At 34.8% G+C, this 25,486-nt stretch overlaps 1 protein-coding gene across 1 annotated transcript; it reads right to left on the reverse strand.

Moving 5' to 3' along the window:
• Positions 1 to 1,102: 1,102 nt before the first annotated feature.
• On the reverse strand, positions 1,103 to 25,021 carry LOC121420073 (ABC transporter G family member 20-like). The gene is made up of 20 exons (XM_041614600.1): positions 24,875 to 25,021; positions 23,736 to 23,895; positions 22,625 to 22,779; positions 21,918 to 22,025; positions 21,253 to 21,346; positions 20,527 to 20,601; positions 19,732 to 19,788; positions 18,776 to 19,052; positions 18,418 to 18,514; positions 16,252 to 16,423; positions 15,735 to 15,841; positions 13,652 to 13,725; positions 12,848 to 12,897; positions 10,414 to 10,479; positions 9,350 to 9,420; positions 5,956 to 6,044; positions 4,784 to 4,887; positions 3,879 to 4,038; positions 2,618 to 2,722; positions 1,103 to 1,638 (listed from the first exon to the last, which is right to left on the reverse strand). Exons 1-20 carry the CDS (start codon positions 24,991 to 24,993, stop codon positions 1,532 to 1,534), a joined length of 2,247 nt encoding a protein of 748 aa, XP_041470534.1. The 5' UTR covers positions 24,994 to 25,021; the 3' UTR covers positions 1,103 to 1,531.
• Between the last annotated feature and the right edge of the window lie 465 nt (positions 25,022 to 25,486).

The following is a 25,486-nucleotide window of genomic DNA, read 5'->3' on the forward strand; positions in this document are numbered from 1 at the left end:
AATGACTGCAGCTCCTACAATGTAAATAATAATAAAAATACGTGAGATAAATTGAAATTTGATTTGATAGCCATACCTAGTTATGCCACATCGGCTCGCATTTGAATTTACAAAAATATAGGTAAAGAAATTTCGTAAATTTACAGTTGTGTTAGTCATAAAATCTGATGATTAGCACATTTTATTGATTAATTGCACATTTTATTTGAGAAATACAGATAAGCTATTAAATTCATGTTTATTTCAAGAAATACTCTTCATGGTCATTCGAAATGAGAATACAAATATATTTCAGAATCTTATTAAGAAAATAAAGGATATTCTTAAGCACCTTGCAAGTTGGATATGTGCGCTATACAAATACCCTATTTTATAATTGTTTCCATGTTATTTTCTTTAATACGAGATTTCCATATTGCACCATTGATAATTATTGTTAGATAGATGTTATCTGATGAATATTGTCTTTTATCAACTTATCTAATTTGAAGGTAGGGGAGAAAACTAATTATCACGACCATTGAATTTAAATGTGCGAATGTTGCAACATCAGTGCGCAAAGGGTTTAAAGGACAAGTCCACCCAAACAAAAAGTTGATTTGAATAAAAAAAAGCAAAATCCAACAAGCATAACACTGAAAATTTCATCAAAATGGGACGTAAAATAAGAATTTTATAACATTTTAAAGTTTCGCTTTAATTTCGCAAAACGGTTATATGCACATCCTGGCTGGTATGCAAATGAGGGGACTATGATGTCATCCACTCACTATTTCTTTGTATTTTATTATGTCAAATATGAAATATTCTAATTTTCTCCTCATTGGCAAGTGATACAACGATTAATTCCTCCCTGAACATTTGGCATTAGCATTGTTTAATACTATATGTTTCAGTCAAGTTGCTCCTTATTGTCAAATCTATATAAGAAAATGAAATATTGTATAATTCAAACAATAAACAACAAAAGAAATAGTGAGTGATGGACATCATCGACTGACCCACCTAATTGTGCATATCACTGTTTTGTGAAAAATAAGCGAAACTTTAAAATGTCATAACTTTCTTATTTTACATCTGATTTTGATGAAATTTTCAGCACTATGCTAGTTTGATTTTTCTCTATCTATTCAAGTCAGCATTTTCCTGGGGTGGACTTGACCTTTAAGGACAAACAGATTCAGATGCATCCATAGAATTGTGATAAAAATAATGACATGTGTGAGTCCCATACTTGGTCAACTGCTTAACCTCATGTTCGGGTCCCCCAGGGTTACAAATTACACCCAGTCTTGCTCACATGGTATAGACGCAATTCGCTGGCATAATGGGTGTTGAACATCCCAAATGGAATATTGGATTTGGGCAAAGATATGTTGCACAAAGAGTTGTGATCAAATCCAGATCTAACTATCACACGCAATTTGAATTTCAACCAATGAAATACGCGTATTGGGGACTTGTGCTTGATTTCTGAGCTGCCTTTAAACGCAAATCTCTTTCTCTGCAACATGGCCCAGATGACATAGATTTATCTTCTGACTCGGAGTACGATGGTAGCTAATGTAAGGAGAACCAGCCACCAAGCCGTAGTGGTTACAAACCCGATCCACACATCAAAGTAACTCATGTCCCAACCTGATAGAAAGAAATAAATGAATGGTGATTTTTTTTTATTCAAGGGGTGCACCTTAAAAAAATTATGTACGAAAGTATTTGGACAATTTTCACATGAGTATAGTCCATTATGGAATATATGTTTTCAATTATAAAGTATTCATTAAAAATACATCAAATCAAATATAATTGAAAAAAAGAGAATTATTGATATACATGCAATTGCAATATTTCTATATCATATTAAGATTGGCATCTTTATCAATAGAATTACTATATACAGCTATATGTCTTTTGTCCTTAATTTGCCAGTCACCTATATTTTATTTCAGAAAAAAAACTCAGAATGTACATGTATGTGAGAAAGACATTTGCCAGCGGTCCTCATTTGAATAGTTGTCCAGTATGCTCTCACCTTTTCAGAGGATTAGTCCAATATTTTCTCAATTCTTTTTTTGAATACTTTATTTGATCATTGTGAACAGTAGGCCTATAGTCCCTTATTCTCAATCCTTATGAATAAATGATTAATTCAGTCTTCAGTCCTCATATTAATGTTAATCCTAATGTTCCCAATCCTTCTATTAGCCGTTTATATTCACAGTCAGTACGTTAGTTCCTTTTAGTAATATAGTAGTATAATATTTATTCAAACCGTATCACACACATACAGTGGTACAAAGTACAACATCATAGACCTCAGAATGATAGGCTCGGGACCCCAGTGAAGCACTGCTTGTTGATGGGGCCCCTTTACATAGTGGTATGTAACAAAAGTAACATAATTACAATGAGTATAACTTAAGAACAAATGGTTTAATAGTATAATAAAAGGGGTAGGTTATAAAATGGTGATGTTTCTGCTTGCCCAGGGTAATAGCCTTATTGAAGCAGGGCAAGGATATTCATTAAAATCATCATTGTTATCAATCAGTATGGATAGTAGCCAGACTGGTAATACCCGTTGACTACACCTGGGTGGAGAGTGGCAAAAAAATACCTTTTCCGAGTATTGCTCGTATTCCTTCTGCTGATAGAGTTTGCGGCAATACCAGTGCGATGTAATACAATGGCTCAGGCATTGCTTGAATTGGCCACACAACACCTGTACAGAGAACAACAATATGGGAAAATCATTAAACGTCTGAGGGAGTATCAATACATTACGGCCTACTAAAAAGTAGGTGGTGAAAACGATTGGTATTGGATGAATCTCACAATTCAGAGACCTCAACCCGGCTGTAAAGAACGCCTTGTTTCATAGTGTTTTCAGTGTGTCCATGGGATGTTGACGGTGTGTTCATAGTATGTTCAGTGTATTTTCAGTGTGTTCATGATGTGTTCACAGTGTGTCCATAGTGTGTTGACGTCATGTTCATAGTGTGTTAAGAGTGTGTTCACATTCTATTCACAGCTTGTCCACACTGTGTTCTCAGTGTGTCCATGGGATGTTAACGGTGTGTTCATAGTATGTTCAGTGTATTTTCAGTGTGTTCATGATGTGTTCACAGTGTGTCTATAGGACGTCGTGTTGATAGTGTGTGCACAGTGTATTCACAGCTTGTCCACACTGTGTTCTCAGTGTGTCCATGGGATGATGACGGTGTGTTCATTGTAAGTTCACACTCTGTTCACAGTGTATTCACAGTGTGCTCACAGTGTGTTCACATTATGTTCACAGTGTGTGACAGCGTGTCCACACTGCAAAAATTGAAATGCTAATTTAGCACTAACAGTGCTCGTATAGTGACTGCACTATGAGTGCTGATTTTCTAGTTTAAATTTGAACGAGAAAATCAGCACTCGTAGTGCAGTCACTATGCAGGCACTGTAAGTGCTAAATTAGCACTTCATTTTTTACAGTGCACTGTGTCTGCACTGCGTGTTCACAGCTATGGACAGTATGTTCACTGTACATTTGATTTCTCAGTGTGGACCACTATATAAAGTTATCCCCTCACTTTAGAATGTGGGCATTCTAACAATGAGAATAACATCTTCGCATAGTCCATCATGGAAACACACTGTGCAAGAAATCCACACTGTAGAAGTGTCCACAGTATGACATAGTCTTCATACTGTTTTATAATTGAATGATATTAACAGCGGGAATCATATCTTCGTATTGTCTATTGTGTAAGCACACTGTTAATACATTGTTTGACACTGTCTTAATTTTCGTATCTAAAAATGGCAACTGATTAATTTAGTTAAAATGGCTAATTCAACTCAATGCGGTCCTATATTTCTCAACTTCTTACCACTGAGGAGAAGAAGGGGGTAAAAAGATCCGAGGGCGAGTTGAATCGCTGTGGATTCCGAGTCACAGAAGGCCGAGATGAGAAGACCAAGAGCCATTCCACACAATCCTTGTAACATCATCATGAGGATAACCAGGAATAAACTGCCCTCGTTTGGAAGCTGAATAAAAAATAAATGCACCTTAAGTACTATTCAGCAATCAATTCAATTAGATTTAATTTATCTTGCAAATCTTTTAGAAAATAATTTAAAAAATGATTCATTCTAAACAATAAAAAAGATAATTTATAAGTCGTTGCCTACTAACATTACATCAGTGAACACCAATGTGAAGGTTGAAAGGTGGTCCGGACAGAAATAATGACCTCAGGATATCAACAAAATGTAATGCCATACGATGAACTTCTCATTAGTTCTTATACGATACAGGACCTACTGTTCTTTGGCCTACACGATAAAGGAACTGAATCAACACGTATTGGGTTCTTACATTATACTGTTGATCCCATGTTCTTATGCGGCATATGGTTTATTTCTCACCATTAAAAAATAAATTGCATCGAGAACGGTGACTGCGAAGACAAGAAGGGGTGTCATATCTGGACAGAATCTGGCCTAAATGACTTATAACTAAATAATACTATGGTCACATTTGTTCTACGGCGGCCGTACGGCGAGTCGAAAACAGCCGTTTTAACGTTTGTTTGTACCAGCTATATAATTAGTAAAAATGAATAAAACGGCTGTTTTCGACTCGCCGTACGGCCGCCGCGGCGCGCCGTAGACCAAATGTGACCATGGTATCATCACGAAATATATGCTTACGAAGTTATGACATATTGAAGAACACATTCTTCTTATACGGTATAAGTTTTATTTCTCACCACTTAACCAATGAACTTACCTCAAAGACAGCGAATGTGAAGACGAGTACGAGTGCTATCTGGACAGATATGATGAGGAACTGAGTCAACACATGAGCTATGCTTACTTCGCCTGATCCCACACCTGTGTAGTAATAATAAAACAAAATCATAAAAATCAACGTCATGAAATCACATTTACCAATTATTTGTTAACCATTATCTACCAAAACTGACTAACCAATACAGTTCCGTAAACTATTTTGAAGTAAAATGATAAATTTCAATTAAGTATACAAATGGACCATATAAGCTTTTACCATGGATTGCTAATGTTTGTTTTAAAGCTCTATATTGGGTAAATATTTAAATTTTGAATTTGGTTGAAAATCAACAGTGACAATGATCAACCAAATCACCTATAACAATAATTTCACCCATTGAAAACATTAGAAACCATTAAATCAATAAAATTAAAAATTATATTCTGTCGTTGTCAGATCTAGAAATCAAACGTTTTCTCAGTGAAGGAATTAAATTCATTTCTTTTGGTCATTTTCACGCACTTTGTCCATATCAAGTCTAGTGTTAGTAATTGGATTGTAAAAGAATGAAAATCTTTGCGAAAATAGATGGTTGTTTTACTACTCTTCCATGTTAAAACTAGGGAAGATCCCCGAGATAAGCAAAATGCAATTTTATCTCCCTACTCTCTTTTCAATGTTTATCCTGGTAAAAAGTAGTTGTCTATGATTATGTTTAGCCTTTTAAGAATGAATCTTGGAAAGCAGTTGAAGATAATGGCCCGTATTCAGAAATCATGGTCCAATTCGGTGCTAAAATTATGGGAAGCCAAACGTTTCAAATTTTAATTTACAGTGAATGCTTCTCATGTTAACTGTGCTCTTCACTAATTATTCAATGGTGAAGACAAATGTCATACTAGTACTTATCCTTCCCTGGCAGTTAATAATGTTTTGGGAGTCAAATGAGCTGATACATTGAACCACTACTGTTAGTGATTTATTTAACAACTGGCTTTCCATAGTTCTGGCTTCCCATGCGTTTTCATAAAGCAGCTTACGATACAGTCACACCAAAGAAACCGACCCCAGACAGACCAAAATCTACTACGTTATTTTTCAATGACATACGATCGGTCAGTTTGGGGTCGGTTACACCGGTATGACTGTGGCGATAGTCTATCACTAACCTGAGACCCAGATCCTGTCGAGAAGACCTTCTTTCCGCTCAACAACAAAGGTCATAGAGGTCAAAGCAACTGCGTGGAAGAATATTATCCTGGGTGATTCCATACGTGTCGTACGGGACATTTAGAGAACATTTGACAGTTTTTGACAAGAAAAAACAAAAAATATTCCAGTAACTATAGGTGGTCATCAACTGCTACCAGAGTGTAAGAAAAACCAAGACTTAACATGACTTGAATTCACATCCTGTATAATACAGATTAAAAATAGTAATGTGTCGTACGGACGCAGAAAAAGTGGCTTTTTTAGAAACCTCAAGTTTGTACTCAAAAGTCTGTGAGTTGGGCAGATAAATTTCATAGAAACTGAACTCAAATTGACACTCAATTACCCAAGAACAAACACATTTACAAAAGAAAGCAAAATAAACATTCATGAATAAATAAAACAAATTATAATTTTCGAGAACATTGTGGCGTACGGGACATTCAAAATGTGTCGTACGGGACATCTCTAAATTGAAGCCAAACTTTCTTACTTTATGTCACTTTGACTTCTTCAGTCACATTATTTGGCTGATGATAATGATAATCCCATCAAACTAAGACATTCATTAGGTTAGAAACCGCTATTAGGTGAATATTTCTGTCAATATATCATAAACAAAATAATGTGTCGTACGGGACAATTGTGTGTCGTACAGGACACTTGTGTGTCGTACGGGACACTTGTGTGTTGTACAGGCACTGCGTGTTGTACTGGGCAGCCTGAATAAATAAACATGAACTTTTTATCAATCAGAAGGAGCATTGCCCCTAAATTCTTGCTTATTTATGAATAATCTTTTAATAAGCAGTCATTCAGGACAATACAATTAAGTAACCTCAATATATACAATTGGGAGCAATATGTTATAATTTTTTTCATGATGGGAAATGTACAAGTGTTCACAGCATTTTTACGAGCTGAAAAACTTCAGGTTTTGTGTGAAGTTATATTTTAGGGAACTAATTGATGATTTCCAAACACTATTTAAACAATAAATGAATGAAACTTTGTGTAAATTATGGGGCTAAAATGATCATGATGTTATGATTTTTTATATAAAATGTATATCTACATGATATATGTCACAACTGTCACTTTTTTCCCTTTTTTGGTCACAATTTTTTTGTCTAAAGAAATGCGGTTCTAACTTTTTCAAACGCATCTGCATTTCATGAAACCATATGGTTTGTCTTATTTTCAAGATTTTTTTACAACTTGAAAAAAGTAAGGAGTTTCAATATTGTATATAAAAAATAGTGATCATCAAGGGAAGTCCAAATAGATGATCATGATGATTGATATGATTTTTTTTTACATCTTCCACATTAGCATGCAAGAGGAAGTTATCTTCCAGGCTAGGTTGAAATAATTATAAAGGTTTTCTTTTCATGCTCAATGAAAAGAAATTAACCTGCTCTGATCAGTGAAAATCACCAGTTTAGCTGAAGGGATTCACAAAAGAATAAGCCTACATGAAATCAATTAAAATGTTTAGAATCACCTATTTCATGTTCTATGGAGATAAACAAAGTTCTTTTTCAGTTCACTTTATGTTAAATCAATTAAATGAATTTAAATATGCCTACTATTTATGGTTTCTGAATCCAAATCCTGCAATTAGATGCATTATTATATTGTGTGTCGTACGGGACATTTTTTAATAGGACAATAATTGAAAAATGAAGGGCAGTAATTAGATCCTTATGGGATAAATCGATCACCCATGGGTCAAACAAAGAGAAACTCATTTTATGAAATTGCATCATCAAAAATAAAATTGTAGGAAAAACTTTTGCATTGTCATGTGTCGTACGGGACATTGCCAAAAATAGGTTCGGAAAAATCAGGGCTGCCCCTATTATGGATCATGAAAATGTTGTAGATATTATTTGGAACCATCAATGATATATTATTCTATTGACCTGCAATATTTTCAATCTTCTCTTGCTTTGCAAATAATTGTTTCAGGTGGAATTTGTACTTGACTATTCAATGAGCAAAATTATTGAAAATTTAAAATTCCATTGTTCTCCCCCAAAAAAACTATATCTGTCTTCACTTTTGGTTAAAACTCATAATTTTCATAAAATTAAGGTATCATAGTAAAATATTACACTACTTATGACTTATTGAAAGCATGTTGAAATTTATGATATTTTTGAAGTTCTAGTGTGGAATCTACCTCCTGTGAAATATGATATTAATAATATATACATAAAATGTATTCAGTTTACATAGGACGAAACAATGGAATAAATAAATGCATATGTTTTACCATAAGAAAAATATCTTTTCACTTGACTCGGTTTTTTTTTATACATTTATCGAAAATGAAATACGGATTCTTAAATATTCCGTTTTATTTGGATTACTTTAGTGTTGATTTTTACAGAGAGTTTACGTTGAAAATCAAATAGAAGTAAGAAGATCTTAAAATAATAATAAAAAATAATAATAATATTTCAGATAACTATGAAAAATATCATGATTATGAGCTATGAATGGCTAAGTACTGAGTGAGATGCTTCACAGACAAACACCCCCCTGCCATTCCATTCCTCCCTCCCTTATATTTCTATCTCCCTCACACACATCATATTCCACTATTACACTTACACATTCAATTACCACAATCATTACGCACTCACATAAATCCAAGAACGCACACAATCATTGTTCACAAACTTATTGGCCCGTATTCTGAAGTCGAGTTTAACTTAAACTCAGGTTTAAAGTATGGATAGCCAATTGTTACATAAATCACTAACAGTAGAGATATCATATTTCAGCTCATTTGGCTCTCAAATCATTCATAATTGTCTAGGAAGTATAAAAAGGTGATTGTCTTCACCATCGATTAATCAGGAAAGGGCAAAGTAAACATAAGAAACATACAACTTATTAAAAATTTTGACACTTTTGGCTTCCCACAATTTTAGTACAGAGTTAGACCATGGTTTAAGTTTAACCTGACTTCAGAATAACAATAACATCACCCACTCTTACATTTCACCATTCACTTACTACCCACTACCCACAAATCCACATAAGCCCAAGAAACACAACACGCAGACCCTCTCTCGATCTCTCTCTTACACATACACAACCACACACACACACACACATCCACACCCTCACTCACCCTTACCATCACCTACCCTCGTACTTACACATCCAATAACTACCCAATACACAAATCATCACACACCCACATAAACCCACACACCCTCGCCCGCTCATATACATACATAACATTAGCTATATAGCAACTTTTAAACTTACACATCCATGTACCACGCACACACACACATACACACCCCGAAACGCACACTCTCATTATAATCTTACGTAATAATAACTCCAGCCGCCATGAAGTAGGTGAATGGTCCATCAAGTTCGCCATAGACTGGATCAAGAAACTGAAAATATTTAAGTTTTTCGTCAAAATTTTTACTAACTCAAACTAAGAGGTACTATCAAGAATTAAATTCTCTCCTGAAATGTGTGACGATTATACATTACAAGCAAACGCTTTACATAATTAATAATTATGTAAAGCGTTTGCTTGTAATGTATGATAGAAATTAGTTGTCGAGTATAGTTGTCGAGAAACTTTAAAAAAAATTATAAATCTTTTTTTTTGTTGGTAAACACAATTCAGTGAGAGTATATTTCAGTTTCACTCAGAATCTTTCGTGTCACTTAACGTTCAGTTACAGAATAATTCTTTGCCTAAATTTCGATTTTATATTTCAAGTTGCTATATTTCAGTATTTCAAATCGATGTCTATTGCAGGCAAGAAAATCATAAGTTTTTTGGAATTATTCAGTCTTTGATTTGCTTTGAAAAAAAAACAAATATTACCCTTAAACGGTAAATTATCTTGATTGAGTCTGATTCCATGGAGTAAAGATATACAAATTTGTTTCATGAAATAGTTCCTTTTTCATGACAATGTTAATTTAGAATTTTTATTAAATTTCTATTCCAGGTATAAAACAAACTTTTTTTATAATACAAGAGTCAATTTTTGTAGAGTATTTATGAAAGTCTCAATCAGAAAAAATTATGTGTTTTCTAGTTAAAACTAGTTTACTGCCACTGTGATACGAATTTAAGCTGGGTATTTTGATAAAGCCAAATAAATGTACGCACTACTTCAATAATATAATAAGGAATCTACACTTTACAAAAATCAAGTGCTAAATTAGCACGTTTAGGAGTTCGTATAGTGACAACACGTCAGGTGTATATTTGCAGCACCTCGGGTGCTTAATGCAACACGCCAGGTGCCGGTTTTATCGCTTCAAGTACTACATATCAACACGTGAAGTGCAGCCACTATACGAACTCCCAAAAGTGCTAATTTAGCACTTTATCCTTGCTTGGAGTGCGTTTGTCAGAGACTTACCACAAGTGGTATCTGGCCAAGAGCAGGGTTTAAGCCTATGCTGGTCAAAACAACTTCGATGAATGACTGTAATATATAAAGATGTGTGAACATTAAATCCAGATAATTATATACCTGTCTAAACATCACCATATATAGTCATCGACACATCAGCATTAGAGGTTGTAGCAAGCCCATACAAATTTCTGAGGGTGTCGACTTAGCCAAAATATTTGATTTTCCGTCGTCTGCAAAAATGGTTGACCGCGAAGGTAGTCTATGTAAAATGGGTGAACATTTGCCCTCTTTAAATTTCGATAAGCAGAATGAAAAACTCTAAAAATATTAAACAACTCTCTCCAACAAAATATGGAAAGCAAAAAAAAGGAAAAGATTAACAGCGGAAGCGTTGGTATTTTCCTATTCTTCATTAGTCGGACATGAGTAAGTAGTAATAGTAGTGGTAGTAATAGAAGTAGTAGATGAAGTAGTAGTCATCGTATTAGTAGTAGTAGTAGTAGTAGTAGTAGTAGTTGTAGTAGTAGTAGTAGGAATAGTGGTTGTAGACGAAGAATTAGTAGTAATAGTAAGTGGTAGTGGTGGTGGTAGTGGTGGTGCTAGGAGTGATGCAAATTTTCACATAAAGATAATTGTTTATGATATTCTTCAGACAACCAATTTCATTCTCATTTTGTCATAATTCATTAATTCTTCTGCTCTGTAGTCCTATTTGAAATCAAATTTTCTCCAACAAATGCTACAAGCAAAAATCAAATCGCTGACAACAAAAGAGGAATTATGAGAAAAAAATGTTAACATCATTTAAGAAATAGACTTGCTTGAAAATTAATAACCAAATAATGATAAACATGATTCAGCATGTTAAAGACGTTCTTATATACTTCGCTACTCGGTCGACAAGATAACATGATGTGAGTATCAATACTGGAATGTTTACAAGGGTTATGTTTATTTGTCTTAATGATTATTATCGATCAGACATTAATATGCTTTTCTGTATAAGTCACTAACATTGTTCAACTGAACAACTTTTTCACAAAGTCCCGTCTCAATCCATCAAAACAAAACCTTTCCCCGGAACTGTTTTCAGAAAAAAACAATACATCATCGATATCTGAATATCTTTTCGATAAAAGTCCAAGTATTTCTGAAAACATAATATTGTTTTGTCTTACCTACATTGCTTTATCTTGCAGTATATATTTTCAAACATAACCACTTGTTCTATTTCTCAATAGAACCTTTCTCTTCGTGATATTTTGTTGTTGTATTCTATCCTTGTCTGAAGTTTCTCCACAACTTATAGATTTGTTTAGTGAGTCATAATGCATGTTTTACGTTTATCATCACCATATAGTACACTTTTTTACATTGTGTTAGTTGTTACCTATTTTGTAACGTGTTCCCTAATATATAATATTTTTTACTTTACTAACACTATGTATGTGCAATAAGCCTATATCATGTATATTGAACAATTTACTCCTACTACTACTACTACTACTGCAACTATTATTACTATCATTATCATTATTATCATCATCACCATCATCGTCATTATCATTATTATTATTTCAATATCTCGCTTCACGTATCAAATCATGAATAGGTTTGCCTTGTAACCTTTTTTGTATCAGTCTCCCGATTTTCTTAACGAGGAGTTTTTTTGCAAAATACCGTAATGAATCTGAATAGATTTACTGTGTTGTAGAACACATCCCAGTTGCAACTGCGAAAATTCGAATATATTTGAACTCTGCACACGCGAGTAACGTTCGTTTAGTAAAAAATAAATGAATAAATCCATTATTATAGCACTAATTAGAGCTTTGATAAAGATTAAACAATGTACGTACGAGGCTCTTATTCTAACATTGTCTATGGGTGGTAGCCCCTATAGAATTAGATGTATACTTATTTATTTCCGTTCAACAAAATAAATAGAAAATATAATCGAAGTAATAGTAAATATTCAAAATAGTACAGAGAGTTCAATGGCATTTCATTAAAAACATATAAAAGATTAATTAACTTAACGGAGGGACTTGAAAGAAAAGCAATGCTTGTATAAAAGTTAAAAGTTAGTTTCAATACTAATTAACAATGCTATATACAATAATGGAGAAGGAGACGAGCTTAAATCAAGTAATCTACAAAATACCAAAATAAAGCAAATAATTAAGCGACTACAAAATTAAGAGAAAGAAATTTGAAAAAAATAACAACGATCATGAGAATTATAATTTCAAAATAGTAATTATAAAAGCATAATATGGAGAAAAAAGGAGGCAAAGGAAAGAGGGAGAGAAGGGTGGTGCAAATGAAAGTGAAAATGAAAAGAGGAACATGGCAAGTGCACAGGTCGTTAGGCATTGTAGTGACGTTATTTTCAAAAGGTTCACACGGATAACAGTGATATAATTCCATGACCAACCTCGTATGCAGCTAATAAACCAGTCTGAATAGATACTGCAATCTGTTGATCTATAATGGAATGAAGTTAGAAGATAGAAACGGGAGAATGTTATTTTGATAGCAAGAAAACGCAAAGAACTACATACTATACTATACATTACTACAGTTACTGTAGTAATGCATAGTATCAAAATAAATCATAGATTGAAACACCTTTAAATCAACAGCAATTCGTGGGTTTACATATTATGACATGTATTCAGAATGTATATAAAATTGATATTATTAAAAATAACAGTCAAACTATTATTATTTCTCTGCTTACTTATAGCACATTTCATAAATATATTCTACTTTAGTAATAACAAAAGCGTACATTCCTAAAAACCTCTTAATTTCACAAGCAAAACAGAAGGCACATTGACAAACGGAATAATTCATTTTTTGACACTGTGAAAAAATTGGGTGAAATTATTGCCACCACGAGGGTCCAACCAATTCTGGGAAGTATTTTACCCAATGTGGGAAGCATATTGTCCAGTAAGGTTAACAAATAGGCAGCAATTACTTTAGAATGGGCAAAATTTTCATCACACTGGATAAATAAAAATACACAAAAGAAATGCCGAATGTTGCTTGGGCACGTTATTACCCTCATGGAGCATTTTTACCCAATATTTTTAGAGTGCACCTAATACAACAACATGTATGTGTAATGAGGATGATGATGATCATGATACTAACATTATTATTAATTATAATGATAAAAAGAATAATAATGATGGAAATATCAATGACAATGATCAAAATGACGATTGCTTACTTGTGGCATCCAATGTGACCCTCACAGTACTTCCCCATAGGGTTTCATTATCAGCTGAAATACCCTTAAGCTGCCTAAAGATTGAAAGACAAATATGTATTTATTTATTCCCTCTTTGCTTACAATTTGAGGATATAAGCAAAAGGTCTTACGAACATTGTAAAGAGACTTTCTTGAAAACTATAAACGAATTGCACATGGAAACAAACACTCTTTATTATTAATTTCCTTTTTAAGAAAAACAATAATACATCTAAACATATCTTGCCATTTCATACCTATTTATTTTTGTATATTTGTAAACCCCGACTAGTGAGGAGAGCTTCATAGCAGAAACTAGTTTTTCTTTTAGTCATCCTCAGGCACTAGTCGGTGGCAATTTCTTCCTCTTGTACATATTCTTGTTGTCTTTTGCCTTGAAATAAAAAAAAAATAAATAAATGATCATGTTCTTGATACGACGGTATTGCAATGATTACAAAGTCAACAGTATCAATATACGGACTGCAAATATGAAAGCAATGACGTGACAATATACTTTTATGTAGTAACGTCCCTACTGGAACGAATACAGTGTCTCACAGTATGCGCCACAGTGTGTTCACAGTGTGGAACCCGGTGAAATCAACTGGGCGTTATGGCGCGCGCCTGTAATCAAAGCTACGTGGGGGAAGTTACAAATTGATTTCGAGGTTCGAACCCTGGTCACGTCTTTCGGATGGTGACGTTAAAGGTCGGTCCCAGACGTAAATAATTATATCTGATTGATACACGTCTGACAAAACTCAAATACACACACACCTTCACACTGGTAAATTTGAGCGTTTCAACACTGTGAATTACATTTTCTCGTAGTCGACCATGTGAACACACTGTGAACAGTTACCACACTGTCGAGGTGTCCACAAAAATATCTTCACACAGTTGAATTTGAGCATCTTAACAATAGGAATAATATTTTTAGATACCCCACACTGTCAGTTATTGTGAAAACATTGTGAATGACATTTTCACATAGTCGACCATGTGAACACACTGTGAACGGCTACCACACTGTCGAGGTGTCCCCAAAAATATCTTCACATGGTTGAATTGGAGCATCTTAAAAATTAAATAGGAATAATATTTCTAGATAGTCCACACTGTCGGTGACTGTGAAAACTCTGTGATCGCACTGTGTGACATTGGGTGATTTCAAGTTCAGTGTCAACCTATTGGTGTTAGGTCAAATTTTACACGAGTATAACACCAAATATAAACTGAAGATGGTCCTGAAAAGTCACTCACTAGTTTTTGAGATGTCATGAATGTGATTTGGATCAGTTTTATAAGCTCAGAATAGATTTTGAAGCGAGGAGAAGCAATCCCAATTTCAACACCAACACCAATGCCAACACCGGACTTGAAATCACCCACAGTGATCGTTCCAGCAGGGTCATGATGATCAAAGATGATATTCTACGAATTATTAAAGGACAAGTCCACCCCTGCCAACAAAAAGTTGATTTGAATGAGAAGAGAAATATCCAACAAGCATAACACTAAAAATTTCATCAAAATCGGATGTAAAATAAGAAATTTAGGACATTTTAAAGTTTCGCTTAATTTCACAAAACCGTCATATGCACAACCTGGCTGGTATGCAAATGAGGAGACTATGACGTCATCCACTCGATATTTCTTGTATTTTATTATATGAAATATTCTAATTTTCTCCTCATTGTCAAGTGATACAACGATTAATTCCTCCCTGAACGTGTGGAATTAGCATTGTTTAATACTATATGGTTCAGTCAAGTGGGTCCTTATTGTCAAATCTGTAAAAAAATATAATTCAAACAATAAAAAACAACAGAATTAGTGAGTGAGTGACATCATCGACTGACTCACCTAGTTGTGCATTTAACTGTTTGTGAAAAATAAGCGAAACTTTAAAATGTCATAACTTTCTTATTTTACATGCGATTTTGATGAAATTTTCAGCACTATACTAGTTTGATTTTTCTCTATTTATTCAAATCAACATTTTTCTGGGGTGGACTTGACCTTTAACGAACAAGAAACAATGAAAATCATGTCATACCGTTGAATAAGGTAATCAGAATAGTTCGCTGGTATATCGATAACGCCCCAGTATTTGCCGTTCCGGAGATCTGATATAGCATCATCCAATGAGTCATTTACTGGTTTCTGCAATCAAGTTTTGATGTGATAGGATTAGGTTTGTGACAATGAACTCCAAATTAGTCATACTAATAACTTAATATTTAAACCATCGCATTCATAATACCACCATCATCATAACCATCATCACTATCATCACCATCATGACGAACTTTATCATCATTATCATCATCGTCAGCAGCAGGAGCATCAACTTCACCGGCATCACCGTCGTCATCTCCGTCAGTCATCATCACTATTATCCTCTTCATCGTCACAATCATCATCACTAAGAAATTATCTTTGTCATCAATGTCACATTATCAGCATTATCATCATCATTATCATCATCATCGCCGTCATCTTCCTCGTCGTCCTTGTCCTCGGCACCTTCAGTACCCCAACGCCATTGCGATTCATAATGAAACACAACTGACCTGGATGATCATCGAGTCGTCTATTTGGGCAAGGAAGATTTGACTGAGATTGAATGCGCCGTCGGGATCGTTGTTGATGACGGCCACAGCAAGGTTCTGAGGTTTACCACCGATGGCTAGATAGAAGAGGCATACTTCAACCACGGGGAGGATGAACTGGAAAAGGGTTAGACTGGAAAGGGGAAACAGGAAACAAGATCAGGAATAATGAAAGAGAAACTTAGTTGGATTCCTGACTGAAGTTTATGCATTTACCAGATAAAAATGTTATTGCTTACTTTTACTTGGAAAACGTTCCAGAAGTTTAATAATCCAGTCAGATGACCACTCTAAAATGATGCATCCGTGAACCAATTTCAATAATTGAGATATTACGGTATCAGATGTGTTGCTTTGAATTGGTTCAAAAGTTATCTTTACAATCGCAGACAACATGTACATTTAAATACATGTAGTTATTCATCCCCTATACAAAACACTAATATTGGTGTTCCTCAGGGATCTGGTTAGGTCATCTACTTTTTATAATGTATACAAATGACTTACATTTAGTTAGTAATATGTTAGATTCTGTATTATATGCAAATGACAGTAATCTTTTTTTATAACTGGAAATAATATACAGAATGTTTGTGCAATACTAAATAGGGAGTTGTGCAAGATAGGCCTGTGTTCTTTAGCTAACAAGCTAAAACTAAATACTGACAAAACATCGTACATAGTATTCCACACAAGGAATAATCATATTGATATTAATACTATTGATTTAAAACTTGATGGCTCTAATATTTCAGTTGTAAATACCACTTGATTTGGGGGAGTAACTTTAGATAATCATCTTATTTGGAATTACCACGTAAATGAAATATGTTGTAAAATATCAAGGGCAATTGGTGCAATCAGTAAAGTGCAACTGAACCAAAATCATGTTCTTTAAAAAGCTATATTTTTTTCTATGATTTTTCCTCACCTTATTTATTGCAACATTGTATGGGGAAATTGTTCAAAGTGTCTTTTAAATCGAATATCTGTTATTCAAAAGCGTGCAATACGGATAATTACAAACTCTATAAGCCCTACACCTACTCAAATCCTTTGTTTAAAGAAAAGAAAATATTGAAAATCTATGATATTCACAAATTTCCTAATTGCGTGTTTATGTATAAATATGTCCATAACTCCTTGCCAAACTTTTTAGGTTATTGTTTTATTAAGAAAAAAATATGCATATGATATACGACAGAACGATAACTTGTATGTTCCAAATTACAAATATATTTTTCTCGATCAACTGTTATTATTCAGGACTGAGACCGAGTAGCCTGAAATCTTGCCAAAGTCTTTGGACCTTTAAACAAACATTCAGAAATAGTCTTCTAAACTCCTATTAATTTGCCTTATCCACCCCCCCCCCTTGGTTTTCGTTCTGGTAGATCTTTTGTGTTATATAGACCTTTGAAAGGTGTTAAGGCCCATTGTTAATCGCACCACTCTCTGTTATTTACTATTTTTATAAGTACGTACTCTTTTGTATTCGTTTTTTAATGTGTTTTTATGCTATCGTAGCTACATTTTTTATCGGATTGTGGAAAATTAAAAGGAAATAAATAAATCGAATTAAAAATGCTCGAGTGGATTTTCATATACTAAGCGGTTTTTGCTCAGCAATGTACGGATGATTTAAGAACAGAGAAAATATATAATAAATAAATCTACTGAAAAATGCTCGAGTGGATTTTCATATACTAAGCGGTTTTTGCTCAGCAATGTACGGATGATTTAAGAACAGAGAAAATATATTTGTTCAAATGCCAATCATTACCATGAACAACAAATAGTTCTTTGTCGACAATTGTTAAATCATAGCAATGGTTTACACTGTAAAAAATATTGGGTAAAAGTTTTAACCAGCGCGAGGGTAATAATGTGTCCAACCAATTTGGGGCAGTATTTTACCTAAAGCAGGGAGTATATTGTCCGGTAAGGTTAAAAAATAAGTTTTCGTCAGCCAAATGAGGTCATGAATCTGCTGTTCTTTGTCATATGACGGATGTCTTTAATACATTGACTCTGTTCCTGAATCCATCCAACGTCGCTGAGCATTAATCGTCTTCCCTGCTACGGTAGAAAATCGTAAATCCTAATGAATGATTTGGGAATACTTACCCTGGATTTCTCACCAGCTTCAGTAGATCCTTCACAAGTAGCGCCCACATGTTGAGAAGGCTGGGGAAAATATCGGTGTATTTTAATGGCGGCTTGTCTAGATTAATGACAGAATGATAGTAATCATGCCACAGTAAATGAAAGATATAGGGCCTACTGTTACACAGTGTGTTCAGAGTGTGTTTATGATAGTGGAATATGCGAAGAAGTTGTTCACCATGTTACAATGATCTAATCTGACGAATGACGGTGGACACCTTTACTCATTTTCATGTTAAATGATATCCGTCTACATTATAAGACTCTGTCTTGCTATTCTCACCTATAAATATCCTTTAAGTTATAAGATCATACTAACCGTAGTGATATTCTGGAGTCTCAGTCTTTGTTGTCATGGTAGACATTGACCGGACCACAGCCACTTTAGGGCGTGGCTTGAAAGCCTCCTCATCAATGAACACGTCATCGTCGCCACTTCCGTGTTGATTTGATTTGCCATTGGGCAGGGCTACCACGGCAGGTATGTCTTCGTAAACCTGATTGGTGTATTGAGTCACCTGACCATTTGAAAGTAGGCGTGTCCTCTCGTTGACTTCGGAGATGCTCGCTGCGCGCACGCTGCTCGGAATGTCGTGCTTTGGAAAATGTTAATACATAGTGAAAATTAAAATATAAGCTTATGAAAGGAGACTCTTAGTTTTCCAATATTGAGAAGGTCTTGCTTTATTAGGACCTGTAAGTTTATACAAAGGCAGGGGCGGAAATCTCTCCCAAAAGGTAGGGGGGACAAGGATCTGGAAAATTTGACAAGCAAAAAAAAAGGCTATTACCTAAAATTTAAGGTCATTTCGACGAAAATATATTTGACAAGCAAAAAAAAAAAAGGTCATCTTGTCCCTAAACGCACTTTTTATTCCCATTTTGAATGATATATTTCTTAGCATCACCAAAGACCCAAAATAGTAGGGGGGACATTTGATGTTGTGTCCCCCTACTATTTTGAGTAGGGGGGACACGTCCCCCCTGTCAGGATTTCCGCCCATGTACAAAGGATATGTTTATCTAAATTTCTGGGGTTTTTTTTAAATATTATTATCGCTATTGTTATAGTTATCATTGTACTGTTGTTGCCATTGTCATTATAATTATCACTATTATTATTATCATTATTATCATCATCATCATCATCATCACCGTCAATATCAACATCATTGTTATTGCCAATATTTCATAATTTCTTATTAATACATTGATCATTGATACAGCAAGTATACATTACTAGTAGTATATTTATATATATTTGTATTAACTTACCTCATCATCCCCTTCTATATCCGCCATACACAGCTTCAAGAAGACTTCCTCGAGCGTCTGGGGGGAATGGGGGCAAACAAAAGTTGTTAAAAATCGTAATTTCCATTGTGAAATGACTATAGATTCGGCAGACTATTTAAACATTTTGCCTGCCTGATTTAAAAACCATTAAAAAATCAGACACGAATAGAGGTCCTCCTGTATGGATCTTACTATATTCAATATAGTAAGATTAATTTGGCAGTCATGGAGGGGGCCAATCGGATACTTACACTTGATATACTTATACTTAACATTTTTGCTGGGTGGCTTATCCGCTTGGGTCGGAGGAGATAGGAGGACCGTCTTACCATAATTATTTTACATTTATAAATGGGTGGAAGCAACCCGGGGAGCAATCGTATCCTTTATTTCTTTTTTTTTACACCTTTTTAGAAATTTCGAAGGCGCTTTTATGCTAAAGTACCTACATATCCGATTACCTCCAGCCGGACTGAAAATATGATACCACGCATTAAGCGCAGAAGAGTGTATCAAAATACATGTAGTAGATGTACTAAATGGGCTTTTATCATTATTATTAGTATTATTATCATTATTATTATTTTTATTATTAGTAGTATTAGTATTATTATTATAAGTAATATTATCACTATTATTATCATTATTATTATTATCATTATTATTAGTAGTATTATAATAAGTATTATTATTATTATTATTATTATTGTTATTATCATTATTATTATTATTATTATTGGAATTTCGAACGGCACATTCATGACGGAGCAGTACCGGGAAGTTGTAAGTGCTTATCAGGACTTGGGGATCTTCCTCGGCCAGGAGTTTCCCGTTCCTCATCAGCCCAACCTGTGGTAAAACAAAAAAATATATTTATACATTTTTTCCATTTTAGTTTGGTTTGTCGATGAATATTACATCAATATATTGGCTATTTATCTTTTTCAGTAATGCAGCCTTTTTTTCTTGTTTTATTTCAAGAATATTTTTTTTTTAGAAAATACACTTTAAGCCTAGTAAATCAATGTAAACACAGAAGAGATTACGAATAACAGAACATTTGAACTATATGTTATCATGCGTTTACAAAAAAGTGAGGCGAAATAAAAGGTGTAGATCCACTTGTTATACTATAGGTAGGAATTGACCTTACAATGACTAATTTCAAATTTGGTGGAGGTCATGGAGGTGGTGGTGTTGGTGCGCATTGATGGTGTGGGTGGTGGTGGTGGTGATTTGTGGTAGTGTGAGTGAATTTGGTGTTGGCGGGTTTGGTGGATATGGTGTTGGTGACTTGATGTTGAAGCATAAACTTTTCCTAGCTCTAATATCTAATATGACTTTATTAAAATTACGACAGCCCAGAAACTTGTGACAGTTATTCCCTGACCAACTTCATTTAAATTAAATTTGGTGCTATGCTGAAGCAAATAAAAAAATTAAAAATTATAAGAATGATAGAAAACACAATCGATATGATGGTAAAAGTTTGTATCATACCACATCAGCATTTCTGGCCTCCTCTATATAATGTGTGGTGAGAATAATAGTCGTTTGTCCCGTCTGTGCAAATTTGAGCAGATACTCCCAAATCCTGAAAAAAGGGTATGTATCTTCTTCAAATTTGTTCAAATATCATTGAAATATTCTGCCCTGTAAATTTTATCATTTGCAGTATCCCCGTCATTATTAAAGAGTTAAAGGGAATAAACCTCAATGGGCAATTCGTGTCTGTAATGAAATTGCGATTATGTGGACTTTGTCTAGTGACATTAAGTATCTTCATTACTAATTTTTACTAATATGAGTATACTTTTATCATCGTTTTTATCATGATCATCATTAGAAAAATTAGTTATCAATATCATCGTTATTATCATGAGCAATATGATTATTATTATTATTATTATTATTATTATGGTTAATTGCATCGTTTATTCTTCTTCTTATCCTTATCGTCATCAATATACTGTATACCATCATCATTATCATCATCATAAGTATAATCCTGTCCTCCCATTTTAGCTCTTGACTTGTTTTTTTTTTATTACAGAATCGAAATATGCATTACCAGTCCCTGCCCCTGGTAAAAAATATACATGTATTATTACTCTGCATGTTCATTCCTGATTTTTAATCCTGTTACCGCTGCTTTTTCAACTTACTTCTGTCGAAGAAGTGGATCAACACCTACTGTTGGTTCATCTAGAATAAGAAGTTCGGGCGATTGGATTAAGGCTACAGCAAAGGACACTCGTCTCTTCTGACCCCCACTAAAATGGAAAAGAAATACAAAATCTTGACATAGGCGATAAGATAGTGATAATAAAGCACGCTGCAAAAACTCCGGTGTTCATTTAACACCAGCCCGGAATCTATATCTGTCCACACCAGAGAAGTGTTAAACAACACCAGTTTGGTTTTGGTCTAACACCAGATATGTGTTTATACAACACAAATTAGTTGAAAAAACAGCATCGGTTTGATTCCAAACAGGTGTCATCCCACCGGATCTCCTGCTGGCGCACTTACTGACGTGTCCGGCAGTGGCATTAAGGGTCAAAGAATTTAGGGGAAGACATACAGTGGTGTACATCAGAAATTCTAAAAAGTTGCGAGAAATCAATGCAAGCGAGAAAATATTGACTTTGATTAAAATGAAAATCAATGTTTGTGATAGATTTTATTACAATATCCAGAAAAATGTTTGATATTTTACCCTTTCATTTCGTATCATTTTAATCTTTAACTTTATCTCTGTCGTAAACCAGGGGGTGCCCCTCAATGCCACCCCCCCTCCAACATCACCATTATATGTCAGTAATGTGTGTGTATTTGGCAGGGTAAAGGCAGAAAATATGCTATATTTTACCTGAGATATGCTACCATTCTGTTCCTAAAGGGCAGGTTGATAAGATCCAATAAGAAATCGATCCTGGCATGGGCATCCTTACGGCTCATCTTATGCAGGGTGGCGAAGTAGATCAACATTTCTTTGATTGTGAATTCACCATACAGGGCAAGATCCTGTGTGTGTATATTTTTTAAATGTCAAGTTAGAAAATTATATCGATTATCAGGATATGCCAGTTACATTATGTCAAGGAAGTTACTTAAACAGTCTCGAGATATATACATCATCATTACTTTGGCTGTGCGTTCACCGTAAATGTTGAGATCCTGTAACGGCGCATTTGGAAGAAATATCACGTTATGCAAAATTGAATTAATATGATTAATGTGATATAATTCATATCATTAGAAAAGCCTATTCTTTGGGCGAAATACATGTGACATTACGTAAATTATAAATAAGGCCTTTGAACAATCTTAGAATTAAGTTAATTCTAATTTTAGAATTTTAATTCGACTTTGTTTTCCAAATGCATCCATACAGGATCTTGTCATGAACACTGAATTCACGCTGAACGTAATTTTGATCCACTCCAGCAGTAATTAAAGGAGCTGCTGATATGGATCAAAATTACGTTGAGTGTGAATTCAGTGTTCAAGATCCTGCGTGGATGCATTCACAGCAAAAACTGCGGTGTTAACCGGTGTACATAAAGGACCACACCAGTTATTTTACACCGGTGTTAAATTGGTGGTGTTAGTTTTACACCTGTAGGTGTTATTACAACACCTTTGGTTGTTACATTTACACTCTTTGGTGATATGTTCAATCTCTAGTGTGTAATTTTAACACCTCAGGGTGTGGTCCTCTATTAACACCAGTTGGTGTCAGTTTTAACACCACAGTTTTAACAGTGTTGGGAAAAAATATAAAGTTGAAAAAAAAACTCGCGAGATGACAGTGATGTCATCTTCGGGGTGGGGGAGATGTCACCTCTGGATGTTGTAGCCATCAAGAATTATCATTTGGCTCAGGTCCCCTCCCCCTTCATTAACATGCATTCATAATCTGTTAATTAGTGACCTGAATACAAAATATATTGAACTTCCAACTTTGAACTTTGACCTGCCTGGGGCATGTAGCCAACACGACTGCCTGGGATGCCGTGTCCTCGAGTAAGTGGTGGTCGACCAAGGGTCAGTACCAAACCGCTGTCTTTACTCAATTGGCCCAAGCAACATCGGAGGAGTGTGGTCTTCCCGCATCCGCTAGGTCCGAGGAGACCGTAACTATGGCAACAAAAGGATGTTAAAAGCGAAGTCAGAGAACGGCTTAGTAAGTTTCGAGCGAGAGGATTGTATTAAATTTCAAAAGTTGTGAATATGATTATACCGAAATATATTTAAATAATAATCATCAACATGATTACTGTCATCGTGGTGCCTGTCAACTTGGTCATTATCGTTGTCACCACCTGGGGAGCATTTCATCAATATTTTCATCCGACAAGTTGTCAGATCTGACATCTGTCCTTGATTCTGATTGGCTGAGAGGCACTGTTCCTATGGTAACTGTCGGATAAAATGGGACTTGTCGGATAAAACGTCCGACAAGTCCTTTCATAAAACGCTCCGCTCCGGGTCCGTTGCAGAAAGAGTTTCGTGTAAACGCAAGTCAAAAGATCAATCGCAAATACCACATGCGCGCTGTTGATTGGTTGAAAATCAAGTTGCGCATGATTTTTAGAGTTGCGATTGATTGCAACTCTTTCTGCAACGGGCCCCAGGGCTCCGTAACACAAAGGTTTGCGATGGATTGCAAGTATGAGAGAACAACAATGATTGGCTCCCGGTCGGTATTTTACACAAGAGTGTGCGTGCAACGATGATCTTGATTGGTCGTTGGTGTTTAGCGATTGATTGCAAACCTTTGTGTTACGGATCATCATTATCGTCGTCATCTTCGTCATCATCATCATCTCATCACCATCATCATCATCGTCGTCATCATGAATATTACCATCCTGATTATAATTCTTCTTTTTTGGTCTTCCTCTTCTTCTTCTTGTTCTTCTTCTCCTCCTTTTTCTTCTTCTTCTTCACCTTCTTCTTCATTGTCGGTGATGCTAATCTAAACCTTATTAGAAACTATAAGGAAATTGTGTTGTCGTTGTGAACATGGTTATATAGTAATGTTGGTATATCTTAATGATGATATATACCTTTATGTCACACTACAATAAAATCATAAGACTTTCGAAATGCTTACATCTTTCCTTTTGGTACTTTCATCTCCAGGTTCTGCAATACTTGCAATTTTCCCTTTCCTCTCCCATAATGCTTGCTCAAGTTGTAACACTCGATGGCGTAGGTTCCTATATCATCCATGCTGCCGAGTAAATACTGGTCCAAGATGAAGCTGAGCGTAGTTTAATTCCTGTCTCTTGATCCGCTCGCCTCTGGAAATTACTGAACAATCGAAATCATGGCACAGTTAAAAGACGCGGATGCTCTTTTATGAGGTTGTATGATAATAAATTTCAGGGGATCTCGTCAGACTTTAAAGCACGATTTAACATCACATATAGGACTTCTACTATATCTACAACTTACAGTATAATTTATTCTACCCGATTATCAGATTTATATGATCCAATAGTTTCCTAATTTTTCAGATAAACTTGTCTTCATATCACGCGCAAATGACGAACTATGTGTAATCATGTCGGGTGGCTGCGTATTTGTGCGTACCCCAATATCACATGCATGGAGTATAATTAATGTTTCCGATGTTTGTCAGTGCAAAACCAAAACAAAGGTATAAATCGAACATAAATTACGTGCTTTCACTTTGCGAATTGCGCAATGAGTATATGTATAC

Source organism: Lytechinus variegatus, chromosome 8 (genome assembly GCF_018143015.1).
Source record: "Lytechinus variegatus isolate NC3 chromosome 8, Lvar_3.0, whole genome shotgun sequence".
In the NCBI taxonomy this organism is placed as follows: Eukaryota; Metazoa; Echinodermata; class Echinoidea; order Temnopleuroida; family Toxopneustidae; genus Lytechinus; species Lytechinus variegatus.